Source organism: Theropithecus gelada, chromosome 7b (genome assembly GCF_003255815.1).
Source record: "Theropithecus gelada isolate Dixy chromosome 7b, Tgel_1.0, whole genome shotgun sequence".
NCBI lineage: Eukaryota > Metazoa > Chordata > Mammalia > Primates > Cercopithecidae > Theropithecus > Theropithecus gelada.
Window position 1 is genome coordinate 103538657 of NC_037675.1, and position 19778 is coordinate 103558434.

The following is a 19778-nucleotide window of genomic DNA, read 5'->3' on the forward strand; positions in this document are numbered from 1 at the left end:
ATAACCACCATCCCTCTTCCTGACTCTCAGCCTGTGTTCTCATCAGAGGCTTTGCAGCTGGAGCCCTGGGGCACTGGTTTTCTCTTTTACCTGTTGCCCACTTGGATCAATTCTTGTTTTGTAAGTTTTGAGTTTTTCTAGTTAAGTGACCAGTACTTAAGGGAAAAAAATCGCTAACGGATGACTGATCAGCATCAACTGTGTAGGTTTTGTGGTTTGAATCGCAGTAAGATGACTTGGCAGATGGTGCCCTCCAGACTAAGAAATGCTTAAGTGTTGGGCAGCTGTGCTTCTGGACCAGGTGTCATCCCGCAGGTTTTCCTATCATTACTGTACAAGAAGTCTCAGAATACTGCCTAGTTGTAATCACTGGCTTTCAAACCCGACTCCTTGGGGTTCTTGGGTAATACTGGGCACATTACTGAGAGCCACTGTAAGAGATGAGCAGGCAAGGCAGAGTACAGAGCGTGTTGGCTGTGGCAGCCCTGTTTTTATTTCTTATTGGAGTTCTGCTGCTGTTTAAACGGTCTTTGGTTGTTGTTGCTGTGTCAACTACCTTCACTCTCCCCTTTTCAATTAAAAAAAAAATTGGCTGGGCATAGTGGGTCACATCTATAATCCCAGCACTTTGGAAGGCCAAGGCAGGAGGATCCTGGAACCCAGGAGTTCAAGGCCAGCCTGACCAACATAGTGAAACCCCCATCTCTAAAAAAAAATGAAAAATTAGCCAGGTGTTGTGGCATGTACCTGTAGTCCCAGCTACTCGGGAGGCTGAGACAGGAAGGTCGATTGAGCCTGGGAAGCTGCAGCTACAGTGAGCCATAATTGTGCCACTGCATTCTAGCCTGAGTGACAGAGCAAGACCCTGTCTCCCACAATATAATTTTCACAGATTTCTAATACCACAGAGAATTTTGTTTAAATTCAAATGTAGCAACAGCGGTTGTGCTTACAAATTCATATTGGCTTCAGTAAGTAAGTATATACCTGCCTTCAGTAGACCCTCACCTGGTAGCCTACATAGGAGATCTTACAGTCAGCTTCTCAAAAGGTCCTCACACGGCAGGGCAATCACAGTCTCACCTGCTTGCCTTGTAGTAAGTCAGTCTTACACCTCTAAAACTACATATATCACAGTTCCCTTTTTTTGTTTGTTTTTTTTTTTTTTGAGACAGATTTTTATATTTTTAGTAGAAACAGGGTTTCACCACATTGGCCAGGCTAGTCTCGGACTCCTGACTTAAAGTGATCTGCTTGCCTCTGCCCCCCCAGAGTGCTGGGATTACAGCTCGAGACTAGCATGGCGAAACCCCATCTCTACTAAAAATATAAAAATTAGCTGGGCATGGTGTGGCACACACCTGTAATCCCAGCTACTCAGGAGGCTGAGGCAGGAGAATCGCTTGAACCTGGGAGGCAGAGGTTGCATTGAGCCAAGATTACACCACTGCACTTCAGCCTGGGCAACAGAGTGAGACTCTGTAAGTAAGTAAGTAAGTAAAGTAAATAAATAAATAAGTAAATAAAATTTCAGGTTGCCTAAGCTGTCATGAGTTCAGCTTCTTAGGTTTGTCCATGCATAGTAAAGGAAGATGTGTGATAAAGACTGCATCCTTTGGAAGAGCCCACAGCACCCACAAACATGGTGCCTCTTCACCATGGCCTGTAGTTACCCAAATGCACATGCTGCTCTCCCCACAGACTCGTGGAGGATGAGGAGAGGCGCTGGACTGACGAGAACATCGACACGGTTGCTCTGAAGCACTTCCCTAACATCGACAGAGAGAAGGCAATGAGCCGGCCCATCTTGTACAGCAACTGGCTGTCAAAGGTAGCAGACTCGCAGCGTTTTAGACGTCCTTCTTGTTCTGCTGTCCCTTTCTAATTCTAACCAATTCTAACCAATTATCTTCTACTCAAAAATACCTTTGGGCCAGGTATGGTATCTCACATCTGTAATCCCAGCACTTTGGGAGGCTGAGGCAGGAGGATCACTTGATCCCAGGAGTTTGAGCCCAGCCTGGGCAACATAGTAAGACCCCATCTCTACAAAAAAATTTGAAAATTTAGCCAGGCAAAGTAACTCACGCCTATGGTTCCAGCATCTTGGGAGGCTTGAGCCCGGGAAGTCACAGTGAGCTGTGATCACACCACCATACTGCAGCCTGGGTAAAACAGCAAAACCTTGTTTCAAAAAATACTTTAAAAAACAAAACATTGGCCGGGCGCAGTGGCTCATGCCTGTAATCCCAACATTTTGGGAGGCCGAGGCGGTGGATCCCCTGAGGTCAGGAGTTCGAGAACAGCCTGACCTACATGGAGAAACCCCGTCTCTACTAAAAATACAAAATTAGCTGGGTATCGTGGCGCATGCCTGTAATCCCAGCTGTTTGGGAGGCTGAGGCAGGAGGATCTCTTAAACCCGGGAGGCAGAGGTTGAGGTGAGCTGAGATTGCGCCATTGCACTCCAGCCTGGGCAACAAGAGTGAAACTGTGTCCCAAAAAAAAAAAAATACAGTGAGGTGCAATGGCTCACGCCTATAATCCCAGCACTTTGGGAGGCCAAGGCAGGCAGATCACTCGAGGTCAGGAGTTCGAGACCAGCCTGGACAACATGCTGAAACTCCATCTCTACTAAAAAGGCAAAAATTGCCGGGCGCGGTGGCTCAAGCCTGTAATCCCAGCACTTTGGGAGGCCGAGACGGGCGGATCACGAGGTCAGGAGATCGAGACCATCCTGGCTAACAAGGTGAAATCCCGTCTCTACTAAAAATACGAAAAAAAAAAAAAGACAAAAATTAGCCAGGCATGGTGGCACATGCCTGTAATCCCAGCTACTCGGGAGTCTGAGAATTGCTTGAACCCGGGAAGCAGAGGTTGCAGTGAGCCGAGGTCATGCCACTGCACTCCAGCCTGGGCAACAGAGTGAGATTCTGTCTCAAAAATAAAAAAGAATAAAAACTTAAAAATTGAGTCCAGCTGGCCGGGCGCAGTGGCTCACGCCTGTAATCCCAGCACTTTGGGAGGCCGAGGCGGGCGGATCCCAAAGTCAGGAGATCGAGACCATCCTGGCTAACACGGTGAAACCTCGTCTCTACTAAAAATGCAAAAAATGAGCCGGGCGAGGTGGCGGGCACCTGTAGTCCCAGCTAGTTGGGAGGCTGAGGCAGGAGAATGGCGTGAACCCAGGAGGCAGAGCTTGCAGTGAGCCGAGATCATGCCACTGCACCCCAGCCTGGGTGACTGAGCAAGACTCCATCTAAAAAAAAAAAAAAAAAAAAAAAAAGTCCAGCTTGGGTGACAAAGTGAGACCCTACCTCAAAAAAACACTTAAAAAACAAGAAAAATCTCTTTGTCCTGAAGTGCACTACAAATGAGGCTGCCGTTACGTCGGTGATGGGCTATGGGTTTGCAGTCACTGATGCTTTAGGGCAGGAACTCCCAGGAGTATGGCTGGCTGCTGCTGGGGTTCGGACTTCTGTGTGAGGGTCAAGCCATTGGATTGCCATCTGGTAGAAGGTGTTGCTTCAGTGGGTTTACAGTGAAAGAAATCTTTGCTTCACAAATTTGTTTTCACATTCCTCACACTGAAAATAGGACAATTGTGAATAACTTGTGTGAAAATGTTTCATGTGCTAAAATACTAGATGGAGTTCACCTCTCCAGAATAGCTGTGAGTTGTCCTTTTTCTCTGAAAAGGATGAGGATGTTTACTGAGTTACAGTCTTCACTTGCATTTCATTCAGTAGCCCCAGGTGATAGACATGAGTAAGAGCTTCCTTTAGGGAGCTCCCCCTCCAATGGAGGAAAGAGCGGGACAGAGGGAGATAACTCAGGCTGGGAAGAGATTTCTGGTAGAGTGACCCTTGCATTGGGTCTTCATGTGTTTAAGTCTTCTTCAGTGGCTTTCAGTGAAGTTCAGCTTTCTCTAGAAGGGTTCACCACGTCAGGGAGGGCGTATGAGGCAGAGGGCCTGATAGGAGCCCGGAGTAGTAAAGTGGGTGTGTTCAATGTTGGTAGAATTTTCTATATATTTTAAGACTCTAGGTACCCATTCTTTTTCATATATAGGAAACATCTCCCTGTGGCTTATCTTTTTTTATTCTTTTTTTTGGAGACAGTCTTGCTCAGTCACCCAGGCTGGGGTGCAGTGGCATGATCTCGGCTCACTGCAAGCTCTGCCTCCCAGGTTCACGCCATTCTCCTGCCTCAGCCTCCCCAGTAGCTGCAACTACAGGCACCTGCCACTACGCCCAGCTAATGTTTTTGTATTTTTAGAAGAGACGGGATTTCACCGTGTTAGCCAGGATGGTCTCGATCTCCTGACCTCATGATCCGCCCATCTCGGCCTCCCAAAGTGCTGGGATTGTAGGCGTGAGCCACTGCGCCCAGCCATTTTTTTACTCTTTCTAAGATCTTTTGAAGAACAAACGTTCTTAAAGTGTATCTTTCAGGCTGGGCACAGTGGCTCACACCTGTAATCCCAGCACTTTGGGAGGCCAAGGTGGGCAGATCACCTGAGGTCAGGAGTTCGAGACCAGCCTGCCCAACATGGTGAAACCCCGTCTTGCCAAGGCGGGTGGATCACGAGGTCAGGAGTTCGAGACCAGCCTTACCAACGTAGTGAAACCCATCTCTACTAAAAATACAAAAATTAGCCTGATGTGGTGGTGCGTGCCTGTAATCTCGGCTACTCAGGAGGCTGAGGCCGGAGAATCACTTGAACTCAGGAGGCAGAGGTTGCAGTGAGCCGAGATTGCACCATTGCACTCTAGCCTGGGTGACACGGAGACTCCGACTCAAAAAAAAAAATTTGCCAGGCATGTTGGCATGTGCCTGTAATCCTCCCAGCTACTTGAGAGGCAGGAGAATCACTTGAACCCAGGTGGAGGTTGCAGTGAGCCAAGATCAGGCCACTGCACTCTAGCCTGAGTGACAGAGTGAGACCCTGTCTCAAGGAAAAAAAAAAAAAAATAGATGGATCTTTGAAACCCTTAATCACGTCTCTAATTGAGTTTGTGTATGGAGTGAGCAGTGGCTCCATTTTCAGTTCTTTCCTTGTGTATGCCCCTTATCCCAGCAAAGTTTATTAAATAATAATTTACTCCACAGTATCAGTCTGTCATCATAGTTTCCCTGTGTGCATAGGTATCTGTTGGTTGTTCTCTGTGCTAAAACCACATGGTCCTGATTATGGTAATAAGTCTGTTTAATAGGGCAGGCCCAGACCAAGTGCAGTGGCTCATGCCTATAATCCCAGCACTTTGGGAAGCCAAGACAGGCAGATCACAAGGTCAAGAGATCAAGGCCATCCTGGCCAACATGGTGAAACCCCGTCTCTACTAAAAACACAAAAATTACCTGGGTGTGGTGGCGCACACCTGTAGTCCCAACTACTTGGGAAGCTGAGGCAGGAGAATTGCTTGAACCCTGGAGGTGGAGGTTGCAGTGAGCTGAGATCGCGCCACTGCACTCCAGCCTGGTGACAGAGCGAGGCTACTCTCAAAAAAAAAATTGGGCAGGCCCTCACACCTGCTTCTTTTTTAGAGGGATCTTTCCTGTTCCAAATGAAATGCAGAATTGACTTGTCAGGTTGCACCAAGACAGTAAGCACCTCCCACTAGTGAGGTTTCGCTGGGGATTACGTTGAACCTATGGTTGAGTTTGATGGAACTGACATTTTTACAGTAGAGCGTTTTTCCCTCTGTGATCAGGGTATGTCTCTTCATGTATTGAGGTCATCTTCATTGCTTTTTGGTGAAGTTCAGTTTTCTCTATAAAAACTTTTCATGTTTTTAGATCCATTTCTAGTGAATTTATATTTTTTTGCTATGTTGTAAATGATACCTTTTTTTGTTGCATTTTCAACAGTTTCTTCATGGTATGTGGAAATACAGTTGACTTTGGTCTAATAACTAACATTTTTTCTAAGTAATTTGGGTATTACTTTTTTTTCTATAGGATTACATCCCAGTAGACCAAGAAGAGTTAAGAGATTATGTCAAAGCTAGGCTGAAGGTCTTTTATGAAGAAGAACTTGATGTTCCGCTGGTCCTGTTCAATGAAGTCCTAGACCACGTGCTGAGGATTGACAGGTGGGCTTTTTTGTTGTTACAGGCCCGCCTCTCGCCTAAGCTGCTCTTGAGTAAGTGTGTGTGCCGGCTCACGCCAGGCCTGATGCTGTCCTACCACCTCCACCTCAGCCTTCTCTGCCAAGCAGCTTCCCCCTTCTCTTCTTTCTAAGTCCAGCTTAGCCTTCCTCAGTTTATCCCAAGCAGAACTTCATTCTTCCTCCCCCCAGCACTGCATGCCTGCTATGATTAGGGCCCTTTGACCTTCTGCTAGGATTGCATTAGTCTCATGTCAGTCTGGAGGACAGGACCATGTCTTACCGGCCTTTGCATTCCTCCTGGACCTCACAAATAACAGTTGCTCAGCAAACGTTTAATATACGAGTTCAAGTTAAAACATGTCCGAAATACTGTAGACACTAGATATGAGTCAAAAGGGGAATAAGGCGTTATAAGCCTTAACATTGATCAGTTCTCATAATGTTTCAGAATATTCCGTCAACCTCAAGGCCACTTGCTTCTGATTGGTGTTAGTGGAGCAGGAAAAACTACCCTGTCTCGTTTTGTCGCCTGGATGAACGGTTTGAGTGTGTACCAGATTAAGGTGCGTCTGGTTGGTGGCCTCTTAATCCCAGCAACAGATTCTTGATGTGTGTGCAGAGCTCAGTGAGTAGGAATGGACCTAACTTGCCTCTGCTTCTGTAGGTCCATAGGAAGTACACAGGGGAAGACTTCGATGAAGATCTGCGGACAGTATTGAGACGCTCTGGCTGTAAAAATGAAAAGATAGCATTTATAATGGATGAATCTAATGTATTAGATTCTGGATTCCTGGAGCGAATGAATACCCTTCTGGCCAATGGAGAGGTAATTAGGTGACGTGTTGCGTTGCGTTACGTATTACTGGGGGACCAGTAAGTCAGCCCTGTGCTGTTTCCCAGGTGCCTGGTCTCTTTGAGGGAGATGAGTATGCCACCTTGATGACGCAGTGCAAAGAGGGGGCACAGAAGGAAGGCCTGATGCTGGACTCGCACGAGGAGCTCTACAAGTGGTTCACCAGCCAGGTTATCCGTAACCTCCACGTCGTGTTCACCATGAACCCGTCCTCGGAAGGACTCAAGGACCGGGCAGCCACATCGCCAGCACTTTTCAACAGGTATGCGGACCTTTACTTGGCTCTGGGTCAGGAAAGTCGGTGTCCTTCCAAGGGGCAAAGCCTGCCCTTCATAGCTGTTTTGAAACGTGGGCCTCTTTCTCAGGTGTGTGTTGAATTGGTTTGGAGACTGGTCCACCGAAGCACTGTATCAGGTTGGCAAAGAATTCACAAGTAAGATGGACCTGGAGAAGCCAAATTACATCGTTCCTGATTACATGCCAGTTGTGTATGATAAACTGCCGCAGCCACCATCCCATCGGGAAGCCATTGTGAACAGCTGTGTGTTTGTTCATCAGACTCTTCACCAGGTGGGTTCAATTTTCAGATCAACACATAAAACACAAAACTAACCATCATGCTAACATAAAACTAAATTGCTCTAAAAATAGACCTTAAGGCCAGGTGCAGTGACTCATGCCTGTAATCCCAGCACTTTGGGAGGCCAAGGCAGGAGGATCGCTTGAACCCAGGAGTTCAAGACCAGCCTGGGCAACATGGCGAGACCTCATCTCTACAAAAAATAAAAATAAAACTAGCCGGGCCTGGTGGTGGGCACCTGTAGTCCCAGCTACTCAGGAGGCTGAGGTGGGAGGAGGTTACATTGAGCTGAGATCACACCACTGCAATCCAGCCTGGGCAACAGAGCAAGATGTAGACTCAAAAAACCATAAATAGACCTTAGGAGGGCACTTCATATTTGACATTGTACTGTTATTTGTAAAGGAAATAGTTGTTTCTTACCTCTTGCCTCCTTAACAACGTCTCATTCTTGTCACTGGGCTGCAAATTCTGGAGCCATCTAACACTTTAGTGCCCCCACTGACTCTGCCTCTAATAAAGTGACCTCCTTGGCCTGTTTCTCCCAGTGCTGCTCTATGTTCAGGCCCTTACTCCCTCCTGTAGACCAGGAATCAGCACACTTTCTCTTTAAAGAGCCAGATCGTAAATGTTTTAGCCTTTGCAGGTGGAGTAGTCTCCAGCACAGCTACTCAGTGCTGCCATTGTAGGGCAAGAGCCTCCAAAGACCATATATATGTGAATGGGTGTGACTGTGGCCAGTAAAACCTCATTACCGAAAAATGCAGGACTTGGCCTGCTAGCCGTATTTTGCTAATCCTTGCTATAGATTTTCTGTAATAGAAGCTTTCAGTCTACTCCTCTCTCCCGGAAGAGGTTTGTGACATCCATTCTGAGCTTGTAGGTGTCCTGCTGCCCAGTCCCTGCAGGCCGTCTCCATTGCCCTTGGAATGTCTTCTGGCCCCAGCTTCCCCTGGTAGTCTGATCATCTTGCTGTGCTCCAGAAATCAAGGGACCAGAGCAGCTTCTCACGTCAGGCCTGCCTTGCCCCTTTCTTGCTTGTGTCATTTCTTATTAATAAAAGGTGGAAGCAGGCTAGCTAACCTTTCTGTAGTAACTGACATTTGTGATGCCTTTCACATAAAGTACACCTCTAAAGTTGGCATAATCACCATCCTCAGTTTAGAGAAGTTCAGGGGCTTAGAGAAGTTTGGAAGTGTAGGGGGTGTCTCGAAAGCTCTAAGTGGCTGAGCTGAGGCCCAACTCGAGTGTTCTGGCCCCCGAGGGCTGGGCTCCTTCTGTCATGTCACACCCGTCTGCCAAGGCCAAACTTGTTTTCTGAGGTTAAGTCACAGAGTTTCCCGAAGAGTGAGAAGATGTAACTGTTTTCTGAAAGGCGAATGCTCGACTAGCAAAGCGAGGCGGCAGAACTATGGCCATCACCCCTCGCCACTACCTGGACTTCATCAATCACTACGCCAACCTGTTCCACGAGAAGCGGAGCGAGCTGGAGGAGCAGCAGATGCACTTGAACGTGGGGCTCAGGAAGATCAAGGAGACAGTTGACCAGGTGCGCCACAGGCACAAATTCCTCACGGGAGTGAGCTGCAGTGAGGAGCCCTTTCCATGTGATCTCTGCACGTTTCTCGTCTCAGAGTGTGGGCTTTGCTCTTTAGGTAGAAGAACTGCGTCGCGACTTGAGGATAAAGAGCCAGGAGCTGGAGGTAAAGAATGCAGCAGCCAATGACAAGCTGAAAAAGATGGTGAAAGACCAGCAGGAGGCTGAAAAGAAGAAGGTATGGCGTCAGGGAATTCTGCCTGTACGGACTGGGCATTTTCAGTCTCCAATGAGACAGTAGGAACTGTAGTTCAAAATGGGTCTTAGGGTTAGAGAGTGTGAGAGTGTGTGAGTGTGTGTGTGTGTTGGCAGAGTGAAGAATGTTGTTTAGAATTTACTCAGCAAATTAATGCTTAACCCATACCTAAGCCATCCTTCCTTTCTAGGTTATGAGCCAAGAAATCCAGGAACAGCTGCATAAGCAGCAGGAGGTAATTGCGGACAAACAGATGAGTGTCAAAGAAGATCTTGATAAGGTGGAACCTGCTGTCATTGAGGCCCAGAATGGTATGTAAAGACTGTCAGAGCTTTGACGTCTAGGAAGGGTGCTCTTCCTCAACATTACTGTGGAGTTCAGGTCACTGAACATCGCACACACGCTTCCCTCAAAGGTTCTGGTTATGTATGTTTCCAAAAATATCATTAGTAACCATCTGAAGCTTTTTCTGAGTGCTTGAGACTGTCTTCATCTCTTAAAGCAAAGTTCCTATAAAGCTAGATTGTATGTACCATAGTAAAACCCCTCTCATAAAAGAAACTTCACAATATAAGCTTTATGTCAATAATACATTTTTAGAGATCTGCTGATAATAACATAAATATGCTATTTATCCCTGAGTTGAATTTCACCAAGAAATACAAAATATTCAGTGTGACTGTCTTGTAATTATTTCTGAGTGCTCTGGCCATGACCTAGTTGCTAATTTAAGTATTGATAGCAGTCACTTACTTCTCTTTTTCCATTCCTTACATGCCTATAAGATGCTATAGAAATAGGGCAGGCCTGGCGCGGTGGCTCACACCTGTAATCCTAGCACTTTGGGAGTCCGAGGCGGGCGGATCACGAGGTCAGGAGATCGAGACCATCCTGGCTAACACAGTTACACCCCATCTCTACTAAAAATACAAAAAATTGGCCGGGCGCGGTGGCTCAAGCCTGTAATCCCAGAACTTTGGGAGGCCGAGATGGGCGGATCACGAGGTCAGGAGATCGAGACCATCCTGGCTAACACGGTGAAACCTCGTCTCTACTAAAAAATACAAAAAACTAGCCGGGCGAGGTGGCGGGCGCCTGTAGTCCCAGCTACTCGGGAGGCTGAGGCAGGAGAATGGCCTAAACCCGGGAGGCAGAGCTTGCAGTGAGCTGAGATCCGGCCACTGCACCCCAGCCTGGGCAACAGAGCAAGATTCTGTCTCAAAAAAAATACAGGCCAGGCGCGGTGGCTCAAGCCTGTAATCCCAGCACTTTGGGAGGCCGAGACGGGCGGATCACGAGGTCAGGAGATCGAGACCATCCTGGCTAACCCGGTGAAACCCCATCTCTAGTAAAAAAAAAAATACAAAAAAATAGCCGGGCAAGGTGGCGAGCGTCTGTAGTCCCAGCTACTCGGGAGGCTGAGGCAGGAGAATGGCGGAAACCCGGGAGGCGGAGCTTGCAGTGAGCCGAGATCCGGCCACTGCACTCCAGGCTGGGCGACAGAGCGAGTCTCCGTCTCAAAAAAAAAAAAAAACAAAAAAAATAAAGGCCGGGCGCAGTGGCTCAAGCCCGTAATCCCAGCACTTTGGGAGGCCGAGGCGGGTGGATCACGAGGTCAGGAGATCGAGACTATCCTGGCTAACATGGTGAAACCCCGTCTCTACTAAAAATACAAAAAACTAGCCGGGCGTGGTGGCGGGCGCCTGTAGTCTCAGCTACTTGGGAGGCTGAGGCGGGAGAATGGCGTGAACCCGGGAGGCGGAGCTTGCAGTGAGCCGAGATCGCGCCACTGCACTCCAGCCTGGGAGCACAGCGAGACTCCGTCTCAAAAAAAAAAAAAAAAAAATACAAAAAATTAGCCAGGCGTAGTGGCGGGCGCCTATAGTCCCAGCTACTCGGGAGGCTGAGGCAGGAGAATGGCATGAACCTGGAAGGCAGAGCTTGCAGTGAGCCAAGACACTGCACTCCAGCCTGGGCAACAGAGTAAGACTCCGTCTCAAAAAAAAAAAAAAAAAAAGAGAAAGGGCAATAACTTGCCACCCTATTTTAGTTTGCAGTTTATGCAGTGATTAAGACTGCTGTCAGCCAGGCAAGGTGGCTCGCATTAATCCCAGCACTTTGGGAGGCCGAGGCAGGAGGATTGTTTGAGGCAGGACGACCTTAGTTTGAACTTAGGAGTTTGTGACCAGCCTGGGCAACATAGCAAGACCCCCATCTCTATTTTAAAATAAATGAATAAATGAAAACAAAAGAAAAAAAAACAGTGCTCTGTTCTTGCCCACTAGTATTTAACCAGTTTCAAATAACCCACATATCTGTAGTTTTTACCTTATACAACAAGATGAATTCAAAGGCACCATCCAAGCTATAGATTTTCATTCAGAGTTGGATTTGGACGGTAATTTTTTTTTTTTTTTTTGAGATGGAGTCTGGCTCTGTCGTCCAGGCTGGAGTGCAGTGGCCGGATCTCAGCTCACTGCAAGCTCCGCCTCCCGGGTTTACGCCATTCTCCTACCTCAGCCTCCCGAGTAGCTGGGACTACAGGCGCCTGCCACCTCGCCCGGCTAGTTTTTGTTTTTTTGTGTGTTTTTTTTTTTTTTTTTAGTAGAGACGGGGTTTCACCATGTTAGCCAGGATGATCTCGATCTCCTGACCTCGTGATTCGCCCGTCTCGGCCTCCCAAAGTGCTGGGATTACAGGCTTGAGCCACTGCGCCCGGCCTGGATGATAATTTAATGTAGTTCTCACCTTCTAAATAATTACTTAAAATTGATCTACAAAAATTTCAGCCTGGAAAACTTTTTCAGTGTATAGCAGTCGTGGGCCATTGTTTTTGTTTTGCTTTGTTCGAGACAGGGTCTCACTCTGTCCCCCAGGCTGGAGTGTAGTGGTGCAACCGTGGCTCACTGTAGCCTCAGGCTTCCATGTCAGGCGATCCTCCCACCTGAGCCTCCTGAGTAGCTGGGACTATAGGGGCGCACCACCACATCCAGCTAATTTTTGTATTTTTTGTGCAGTCAGGGTTTTGCCATATCGCCCAGGCTGGTTTCAAACTCCTGGGCTCAAGCGACCCACCTGCCTCAGCCTCCAGAAGTACTAAGATTACATGTGTGAGCCACTGTGCCTGGCAGCCATTGTTTTAGAACTGTTAACTCCACATCTTTACTCATCCCTCGAAATTGTAGCAAATTTAAAATGTCTGTTGAAATTGTATGAAATAAATGCACAATTACACTTAAAAATATTCTTGTCAGGGCTCAGTCGCTCACGCCTGTAATCCCAACACTTTGGGAGGCCGAGGCGGGCAGATCACCTGAGGTTGGGAGTTCAAGACCAGCCTGACCAACTTGGAGAAACCCCACCTCTACTAAAAATACAAAATTAGCCAGGCATGGTAGTGCATACCTGTAATACAGCTACTTGGGAGGCTGAGGCAGAATTGCTTGAACCCGGAAGGCAGAGGTTGCATTGAGCCGAGATCATTCCATTGCCCTCCAGCCTGGGCAACAAGAGCGAAAACTCTGTCTCAAAAAAAAAAAAAAAAATGCAAAAAATTAGCCAGGCGTGGTGGCAGGGGCCTGTAATCCCATCTTCTTAGGAGGCTAAGGCAGGAGAATCGCTGGAACCTGCCTTAGGAGGCTAAGGCAGAGGTTACAGTGAGCTGAGATCGTGCCACTGCACTCCAGCCTAGGCAACAGAGCTAGACTCTGTCTCAAATAAATTATTGTCTCAAATAAATATTAAAGGTAATATCCTGCTTTTTAAGGAATGCTTGCATTTTGTAAGATCTTCGTAATCATTTAAGAGATCAGCTACTTACCCTATTCCAGAGGGTTTAATACAGAAAAGTCTCTCATTTCTTAGCTCTTCTGTGCAGCTAGCTGTCCTTTCTCTCATTGGAGTTGGAGCTCCTGACTGTTTGGTTCATTCTCACCATGCTTTACTCTTTCTTCTCCCACCCATCGACCCTCATCCACTCCTGCTGCCACTCAGCTGTGAAGTCGATCAAGAAGCAGCACCTGGTGGAGGTGAGGTCCATGGCCAACCCTCCTGCTGCGGTGAAGCTGGCGCTGGAGTCCATCTGCCTGCTGCTGGGGGAAAGCACCACGGACTGGAAGCAGATCCGCTCCATCATCATGCGGGAGAACTTCATCCCCACCATCGTCAACTTCTCTGCAGAGGAGATCAGGTGAGAAAGTGGAAGTGCCAAGGTATTGCCAGAAATTGAAATCAGTTGTTTAGGCCAGGCACAGTGGCTCACGGCTCTAAAACCAGAACTTTTGGAGGCCAAGGCAGGTGAAGTGCTTGAGCCTACGAGTTAGAGACCAACCTGGGCTACATGGTGACACCCTGTCTCTACAAAAAATACAAAAATGAGCTGGGTGGGGTGGCATGCACCTGTAGTCCCAGCTACTTGGGAGGCTGAGGTGGGAGGATTGCCTGAACCCAGGGGATCGAGGCTTCAGTGAACCGAGATCACGCCACTGCACTCCAGCCTGGGTGACAGAGCAAGACCCTGTCTCGCTTTTTAAAAAGAAAGAAATTGTTCAAGTGTTGAGAGCACATTTCCAGCTTTTGCCTGAGAACCAAGGGTCAGTCTCGCTCATCCCCAGTGGTCAGTCACTGGGGCAATGAGATGACAGCTGGCTCTGGTCTCTTCCATTTTAATTTTATGAAAACTCTTCCTTGCTTTTGTCCCGCATGTGCTTAGAAATATCATTCCTCTCTTACAGTGACGCCATAAGGGAGAAGATGAAGAAAAATTACATGTCCAATCCAAGTTACAATTACGAAATTGTTAATCGGGCTTCCCTGGCTTGCGGCCCTATGGTGAAATGGGCAATCGCACAGGTGATTAACACAGCCAAGAGCTCCCATGTGAAAGATAACCTCATTTTCTGTCACTTAAATAACAGTTATCAATTGGTTCTTCCCAGCTTAACTATGCAGACATGTTAAAGAGAGTGGAGCCCCTACGCAATGAGCTGCAGAAGCTGGAAGATGACGCCAAGGACAACCAGCAGAAGGCCAACGAGGTGGAGCAGATGATCCGAGACCTGGAAGCCAGCATCGCCCGCTACAAGGAGGAATACGCCGTCCTGATCTCAGAGGCCCAGGCTATCAAGGCAGATCTGGCTGCTGTCGAGGCAAAAGTAAGATTATCATCATTCATCCTCAGTCTTTCCTGCTGTGGAAGCAGAGATTGACACACTTTAACACACGCTGCATGTACCATGCTGGCCTCAGTGAATTCGCTCTGTAACATCTGTAAGGGCCCAGAGGACTTTCTTCCTGGAAAATAATACACACTTGAGTATTCACTAAGTGTTGTTAATTCGGATAGATTGATACAAACTGGATGCTTTACAGCCATTGAATCCCCCACCGGCAGCTCCAGACCTGTTTGCTCTGCTGCCTGAAGGCCTCACTCCGCACGCAGCCTCTGCCCCGCTGAGATTCTGAGTCGTGTGTGGTCATTAGTTATGTATGATCTGGGTCTTATCTCCTTTGGGATTGTGAACAACTTGGGCACGTTTCTAACCCACCCAAAACCCTGCACATGATGTGGATGAACCAATTTACAGGATTCGGTATAAATCCTGAAAGGCCTGATCCCTGAGCATCTTGTTCGGTTCTCCTTTTAGGTAAACCGAAGCACTGCTCTTCTGAAGAGCTTGTCTGCTGAACGTGAACGATGGGAAAAAACAAGTGAAACTTTCAAAAACCAGATGTCCACCATTGCTGGGGACTGTCTCTTGTCGGCTGCGTTCATTGCCTACGCGGGTTACTTTGACCAGCAGATGCGTCAGAACTTGTTCACTACCTGGTCCCATCACCTCCAGCAGGCCAACATCCAGGTGAGAATCGCGGGGATTCAGAAAGGATGTGCGAGCAGCGTGAGGCAAGCTGGTGTTTAGTGCACAGTTAGAACGCCCCATCTGTGGCTTCGAAGAGGAGGAAAGGTAACGGCCTCGCCTTTCAGTTCCGTACAGATATTGCCAGGACGGAATACCTTTCCAATGCGGATGAGCGTCTTCGCTGGCAGGCCAGCTCCTTGCCTGCTGATGACCTGTGCACAGAAAACGCCATCATGCTGAAACGGTTCAACAGGTACGAGCTCGGGTGCCAAGGAGAGGCTCGGGAAGAACGTGGGTGGTGATCTTGAATGTTGTTCAAAATACACCCTTGTTTGAAGAGAGGACTAGAAAATGGGACGTGGGCATATGGTGCTGGCAGCTTGATGCTCCTCTGACGGTGGGGCGTGTGCTGTTCTCTTTATTGTCAAGTGTCTGAGTTACTCTGCAGTGAATGCTTCTTGTAACCTTCTAAAATTGATTGGCAGGGGCCAGACACAGTGGATCACGTGAGGTCAGGAGTTTGAGACCAGCCTAGCCAACATAGTGAAATCCTGTCTCTACTAAAAATACAAAAAAATTAGCCAGGCGTGGTGGTGTGCGCCTGTGATCCCAGCTACTCAGGAGGCTGAGGCAGGAAAAACTCTTGAACCCAGGAGGCAGAGGTTGTAGTGAGCCAAGATCACGCCACTGCACCCCAGCCTGGGCAACAGAGCGAGACTCCATCTCAAAAAAACATAAAAATAGGCTGGGCATGGTGGCTCACACCGTGATCCCAGCACTTTGGGAGGCCGAAGCGGGTAGATCACGAAGTCAGGAGTTTGAGACCAGCTTGGCCAACATATCTACTAAAAATACAAAAAATTAGTGGGGTGTGGTGGCAGGCGCTTGTAGTCCCAGCTACTCAGGAAGCTGAGGCAGGAGAATCACTTGAACCCGGGAGGCAGAGATTGCAGCAAGCTGAGAGCGCGCCACTGCACTCCTGCCCGGGTGACAGTGCGAGACTCCATCTCAAAAAAAAATAAATAAAAATAAAATTGATTGGCAGGGTTGTGTTTGGGGGTGGACATTCAAACAGTCCTCTGTTACAAGAACTGAAAATAGCTAGTTAAAGGGGAAGTGCTGCCTGTTTTTCTGTTTAGGAAGGATAGAATAAGAACTGGGACGTAACTGCAGTGAAGATGGGCTAGGTGCTGAGAGGGCGCCATGTCTCACCAGGTGGCGCCAACAAGAATATGAATCGATCAGTACACCCTGTGCACAGGGCTAGATTTGCCTAAATGACCCTTTCACCTAGGAGTTCCACTTCTAGGTGTTCATTCAACAGTAGCTTGGCCTGTGTACAAAATGGCTAATCTAAGAGCAAGTGTGTCCCAGCTGAAGACTGGAGATAACTCAGATGGCCCTCCTGAGGGCCCACCACGCTGCGGTGCTGGGTAGTCTTTGCCGACACAGGACATTCGAATACAGGCTGGACAGGTGCAGAGCAGGCGGTAGAGGCCTCCCCCGAGGCCACAACACCCACACTGACACATGTGTCTGTAAATGCTTAGACCTTCTGTGTAAAGACAGACGAGAAACTGGTAAAAGCCATCACCTGGGGAAGAGACTTTGGGGACCAAAGAACAGGGTCCAAAAGGCAGGGCAGCGTGGTTCTTCTCAGCATATGCCCTTTGATAGTTTGAGTTTTGTAGAAGCTTGTGTGTATTACCAGCTGGGTTTTTTCCACGTTTTAACTGGCTAGACTATAGGTACTTCACATTAGCTTCTTTGTGCCCTTCTTTCCGCATTTGTAGAGTGGTTTGATAACAGTGTCAGCCTCGTAGGGCTGTTAGAAGGATTACCTGAGATAGTGTCTGTAATTTGACACAGTCCTTGGCAATTTAAATTCTGTGGGCCGGGCGCGGTGGCTCAAGCCTGTAATCCCAGCACTTTGGGAGGCCGAGGCGGGCGGATCACGAGGTCAGGAGATCGAGACCATCCTGGCTAACATGGTGAAACCCCGTCTCTACTAAAAATACAAAAAAAACTAGCCGGGCGTGGTGGCGGGCGCCTGTAGTCCCAGCTACTCGGAGGCTGAGGCAGGAGAATGGCCTGAACCTGGGAGGCGGAGCTTGCAGTGAGCCGAGATCGCGCCACTGCACTCCAGCCTGGGTGACACAGCGCGAGACTCCGTCTCAAAAAAAAAATAATAATACAAAAAATAAATAAATAAATAAATAAATAAATTCTGTGTAAAGTTAATCCCTTGGTGCTGCTCAGCGTCGGTGTTGATACCGGCTGTCTAGAAGGATCGTAAATATGAAAAAGCTATTCTAACAGTGCCAGATGCTGAGGGAGGACGATTGTCCCAGAAGAAAAAGGATTTTTAACCATGGCCCTCCTGGTATATGACTCAAGCTACCTCCTCATGCCAATAGTTCTTCAAAAGGATGATGTGATGTTAGCATTAAGCATGTAAGCTTTATTGGTAAACCTGAAAACGTCTCTGGAAAGCACCCTCGGGTGGCGGTAACAGCCTGTCCCTCTCATCAGGGACTTGGCTGACCATGATCCTGTGCTTTTCCCATTCAGTGTTTCAACCTTCTCTTCTGTGGCCTCATCCTCAGGTATCCCCTGATCATTGACCCCTCTGGACAGGCCACAGAATTCATTATGAATGAATATAAGGATCGTAAGATCACACGGACCAGCTTCCTGGATGACGCCTTCAGGAAGAACTTAGAGAGTGCACTGCGATTTGGGAACCCCCTTCTGGTCCAGGTTGGTGTTGACCTTTGAATTCTTGAAACACCGCATTCAAGAGTGAATTCCTTTTTGGGGGCTGCATTTAGTTTTCAACTTTGTAAGACTTCACGTTGTATCAGAAGGATAAAGCTTTGAGATGGTTCTATAATAGATAAATTCGGCAGAATCATTATTTGCATTTAAAATTCTATTCAGTGGTGGGGCGAGGTGGCTCATGCCTGTAATCCCAGCACTTTGGGAGGCCGAGGCGGGTGGATCATCTGAGGTCAGGAGTTCAAGAAAGCCTGGCCAAACCCCGTCTCTACAGAAAATACAAAAATTAGCTGGTTGAGGTGGCGGGCACCTGTAGTCCCAGCTATTTGGGAGGCTGAGGCAAGAGAATCATTTGAACCCAGGAGGCACAGGTTGCAGTGAGCCGAGATTGTGCCACTGCACTCCAGCCTGGGAGACAGAAAGAGACTGTATCTCAAAAAAAAAAAATTATATTCAGTACAGCCATGAAAAGCAAGAAACAGCCAGGCGTGGTGTCTCATGTCTGTAATCCCAGCATTTTGGGAGGCCAAGGCAAGCAGATCACAAGGTCAGGAGATCAAGACCACCCTGGCCAACATGGTGAAAGCCCATCTCTATTTAAAATCCAAAAATTAGCCGGGTGTGGTGGTGCACACCTGTAGTCCCAGCTACTCCGGAGGCTGAGGCAGGAAAATTGCTTGAACCTGGGAGGCAGAGGCTGCAGTGAAACAAGTTCACGCCACTGCACTCCAGCCTGGGTGACAGAGTGAGACTCCGTCTCAAAAAAAAAAAGAACTAGAAAAATGTTCAAGGCCGGGCGCGGTGGCTCAAGCCTGTAATCCCAGCACTTTGGGAGGCCGAGACGGGCGGATCACGAGGTCAGGAGATCGAGACCATCCTGGCTAACACGGTGAAACCCCGTCTCTACTAAAAAACACAAAAAACTAGCTGGGCGAGGTGGCGGGCGCCTGTAGTCCCAGCTACTCGGGAGGCTGAGGCAGGAGAATGGCGTAAACCCAAGAGGCGGAGCTTGCAGTGAGCTGAGATCTGGCCACTGCACTCCAGCCTGGGCGGCAGAGCGAGACTCTGTCTCAAAAAAAAAAAAAAAAAGAAAAATGTTCAAGAAACAAGAACAAGGAACATGTTCCTTTGCAGGAACATGGATAGAGCTGGAGGCCATTATCCTCAGCAAACTAATGCAAAAGTGGAAAACCAAGTACCAGTTGTTCTCACTTATAAGTGGGAGCTAAATGATGAGAACACATGGACACATAGAGGGGAACAACACACACTGGGACCTTTCAGAGCATGGAGGGTGGGAGGAGGGAGAGGATCAGGAAAAACAACTAATGGGTACTAGACTTATAACCAGGGTGGTGGAATAATTTGTATAATAAACCCCCATGACAAGTTTACCTGTGTAACAAACCTGCACTTGTATTCCTGAACTTAAAAGTTAAAAATTTGTTTTTAAATAAAGCATGTAAGGTCACTAGGAAGCATCAGATTTGCAACAAGATGAATTCATTATGCAAATTGAAAAAAATTTAAGAAATGAAATACAATGCCGTTCAGACGGTCTGTATCAGCACTGTCCCCCAGAACTTTTCTTCAGGGGCAGGAATGCTTTATGGTCCACACTCTCCAGTGTGGTAGCCACTAGTCTCAGGTGGCTTATACTGAGCACTTCCCACGGCTAGTGTGACTAGGAACTAAGTGTTTAATTTTTTGTTTGTTTTTTTTTTTGAGACGGAGTGTTGCTCTGTCTCCTAGTCTGAACCTCCCAGGTTCAAGCAGTTCTCCTGCCTCAGCCTCCCAAGTAGCT

At 47.9% G+C, this 19778-nt stretch overlaps 1 protein-coding gene across 1 annotated transcript in view; it reads left to right on the forward strand.

The window, feature by feature from the left end:
- DYNC1H1 (dynein cytoplasmic 1 heavy chain 1) overlaps positions 1–19778 on the forward strand; it is a 92066-nt gene that overhangs the window by 58638 nt on the left and 13650 nt on the right. Inside the window, exons 43-57 of the mRNA XM_025393104.1 lie at positions 1702–1831; positions 5962–6095; positions 6561–6675; positions 6777–6938; positions 7013–7227; positions 7331–7535; positions 8921–9094; positions 9201–9320; positions 9529–9649; positions 13332–13527; positions 14072–14189; positions 14276–14491; positions 14984–15196; positions 15322–15449; positions 17803–17956. Coding sequence (XP_025248889.1) covers positions 1702–1831; positions 5962–6095; positions 6561–6675; positions 6777–6938; positions 7013–7227; positions 7331–7535; positions 8921–9094; positions 9201–9320; positions 9529–9649; positions 13332–13527; positions 14072–14189; positions 14276–14491; positions 14984–15196; positions 15322–15449; positions 17803–17956 — 2401 coding nt within the window. The remainder of the gene's footprint in view (positions 1–1701; positions 1832–5961; positions 6096–6560; positions 6676–6776; positions 6939–7012; positions 7228–7330; positions 7536–8920; positions 9095–9200; positions 9321–9528; positions 9650–13331; positions 13528–14071; positions 14190–14275; positions 14492–14983; positions 15197–15321; positions 15450–17802; positions 17957–19778) is intronic.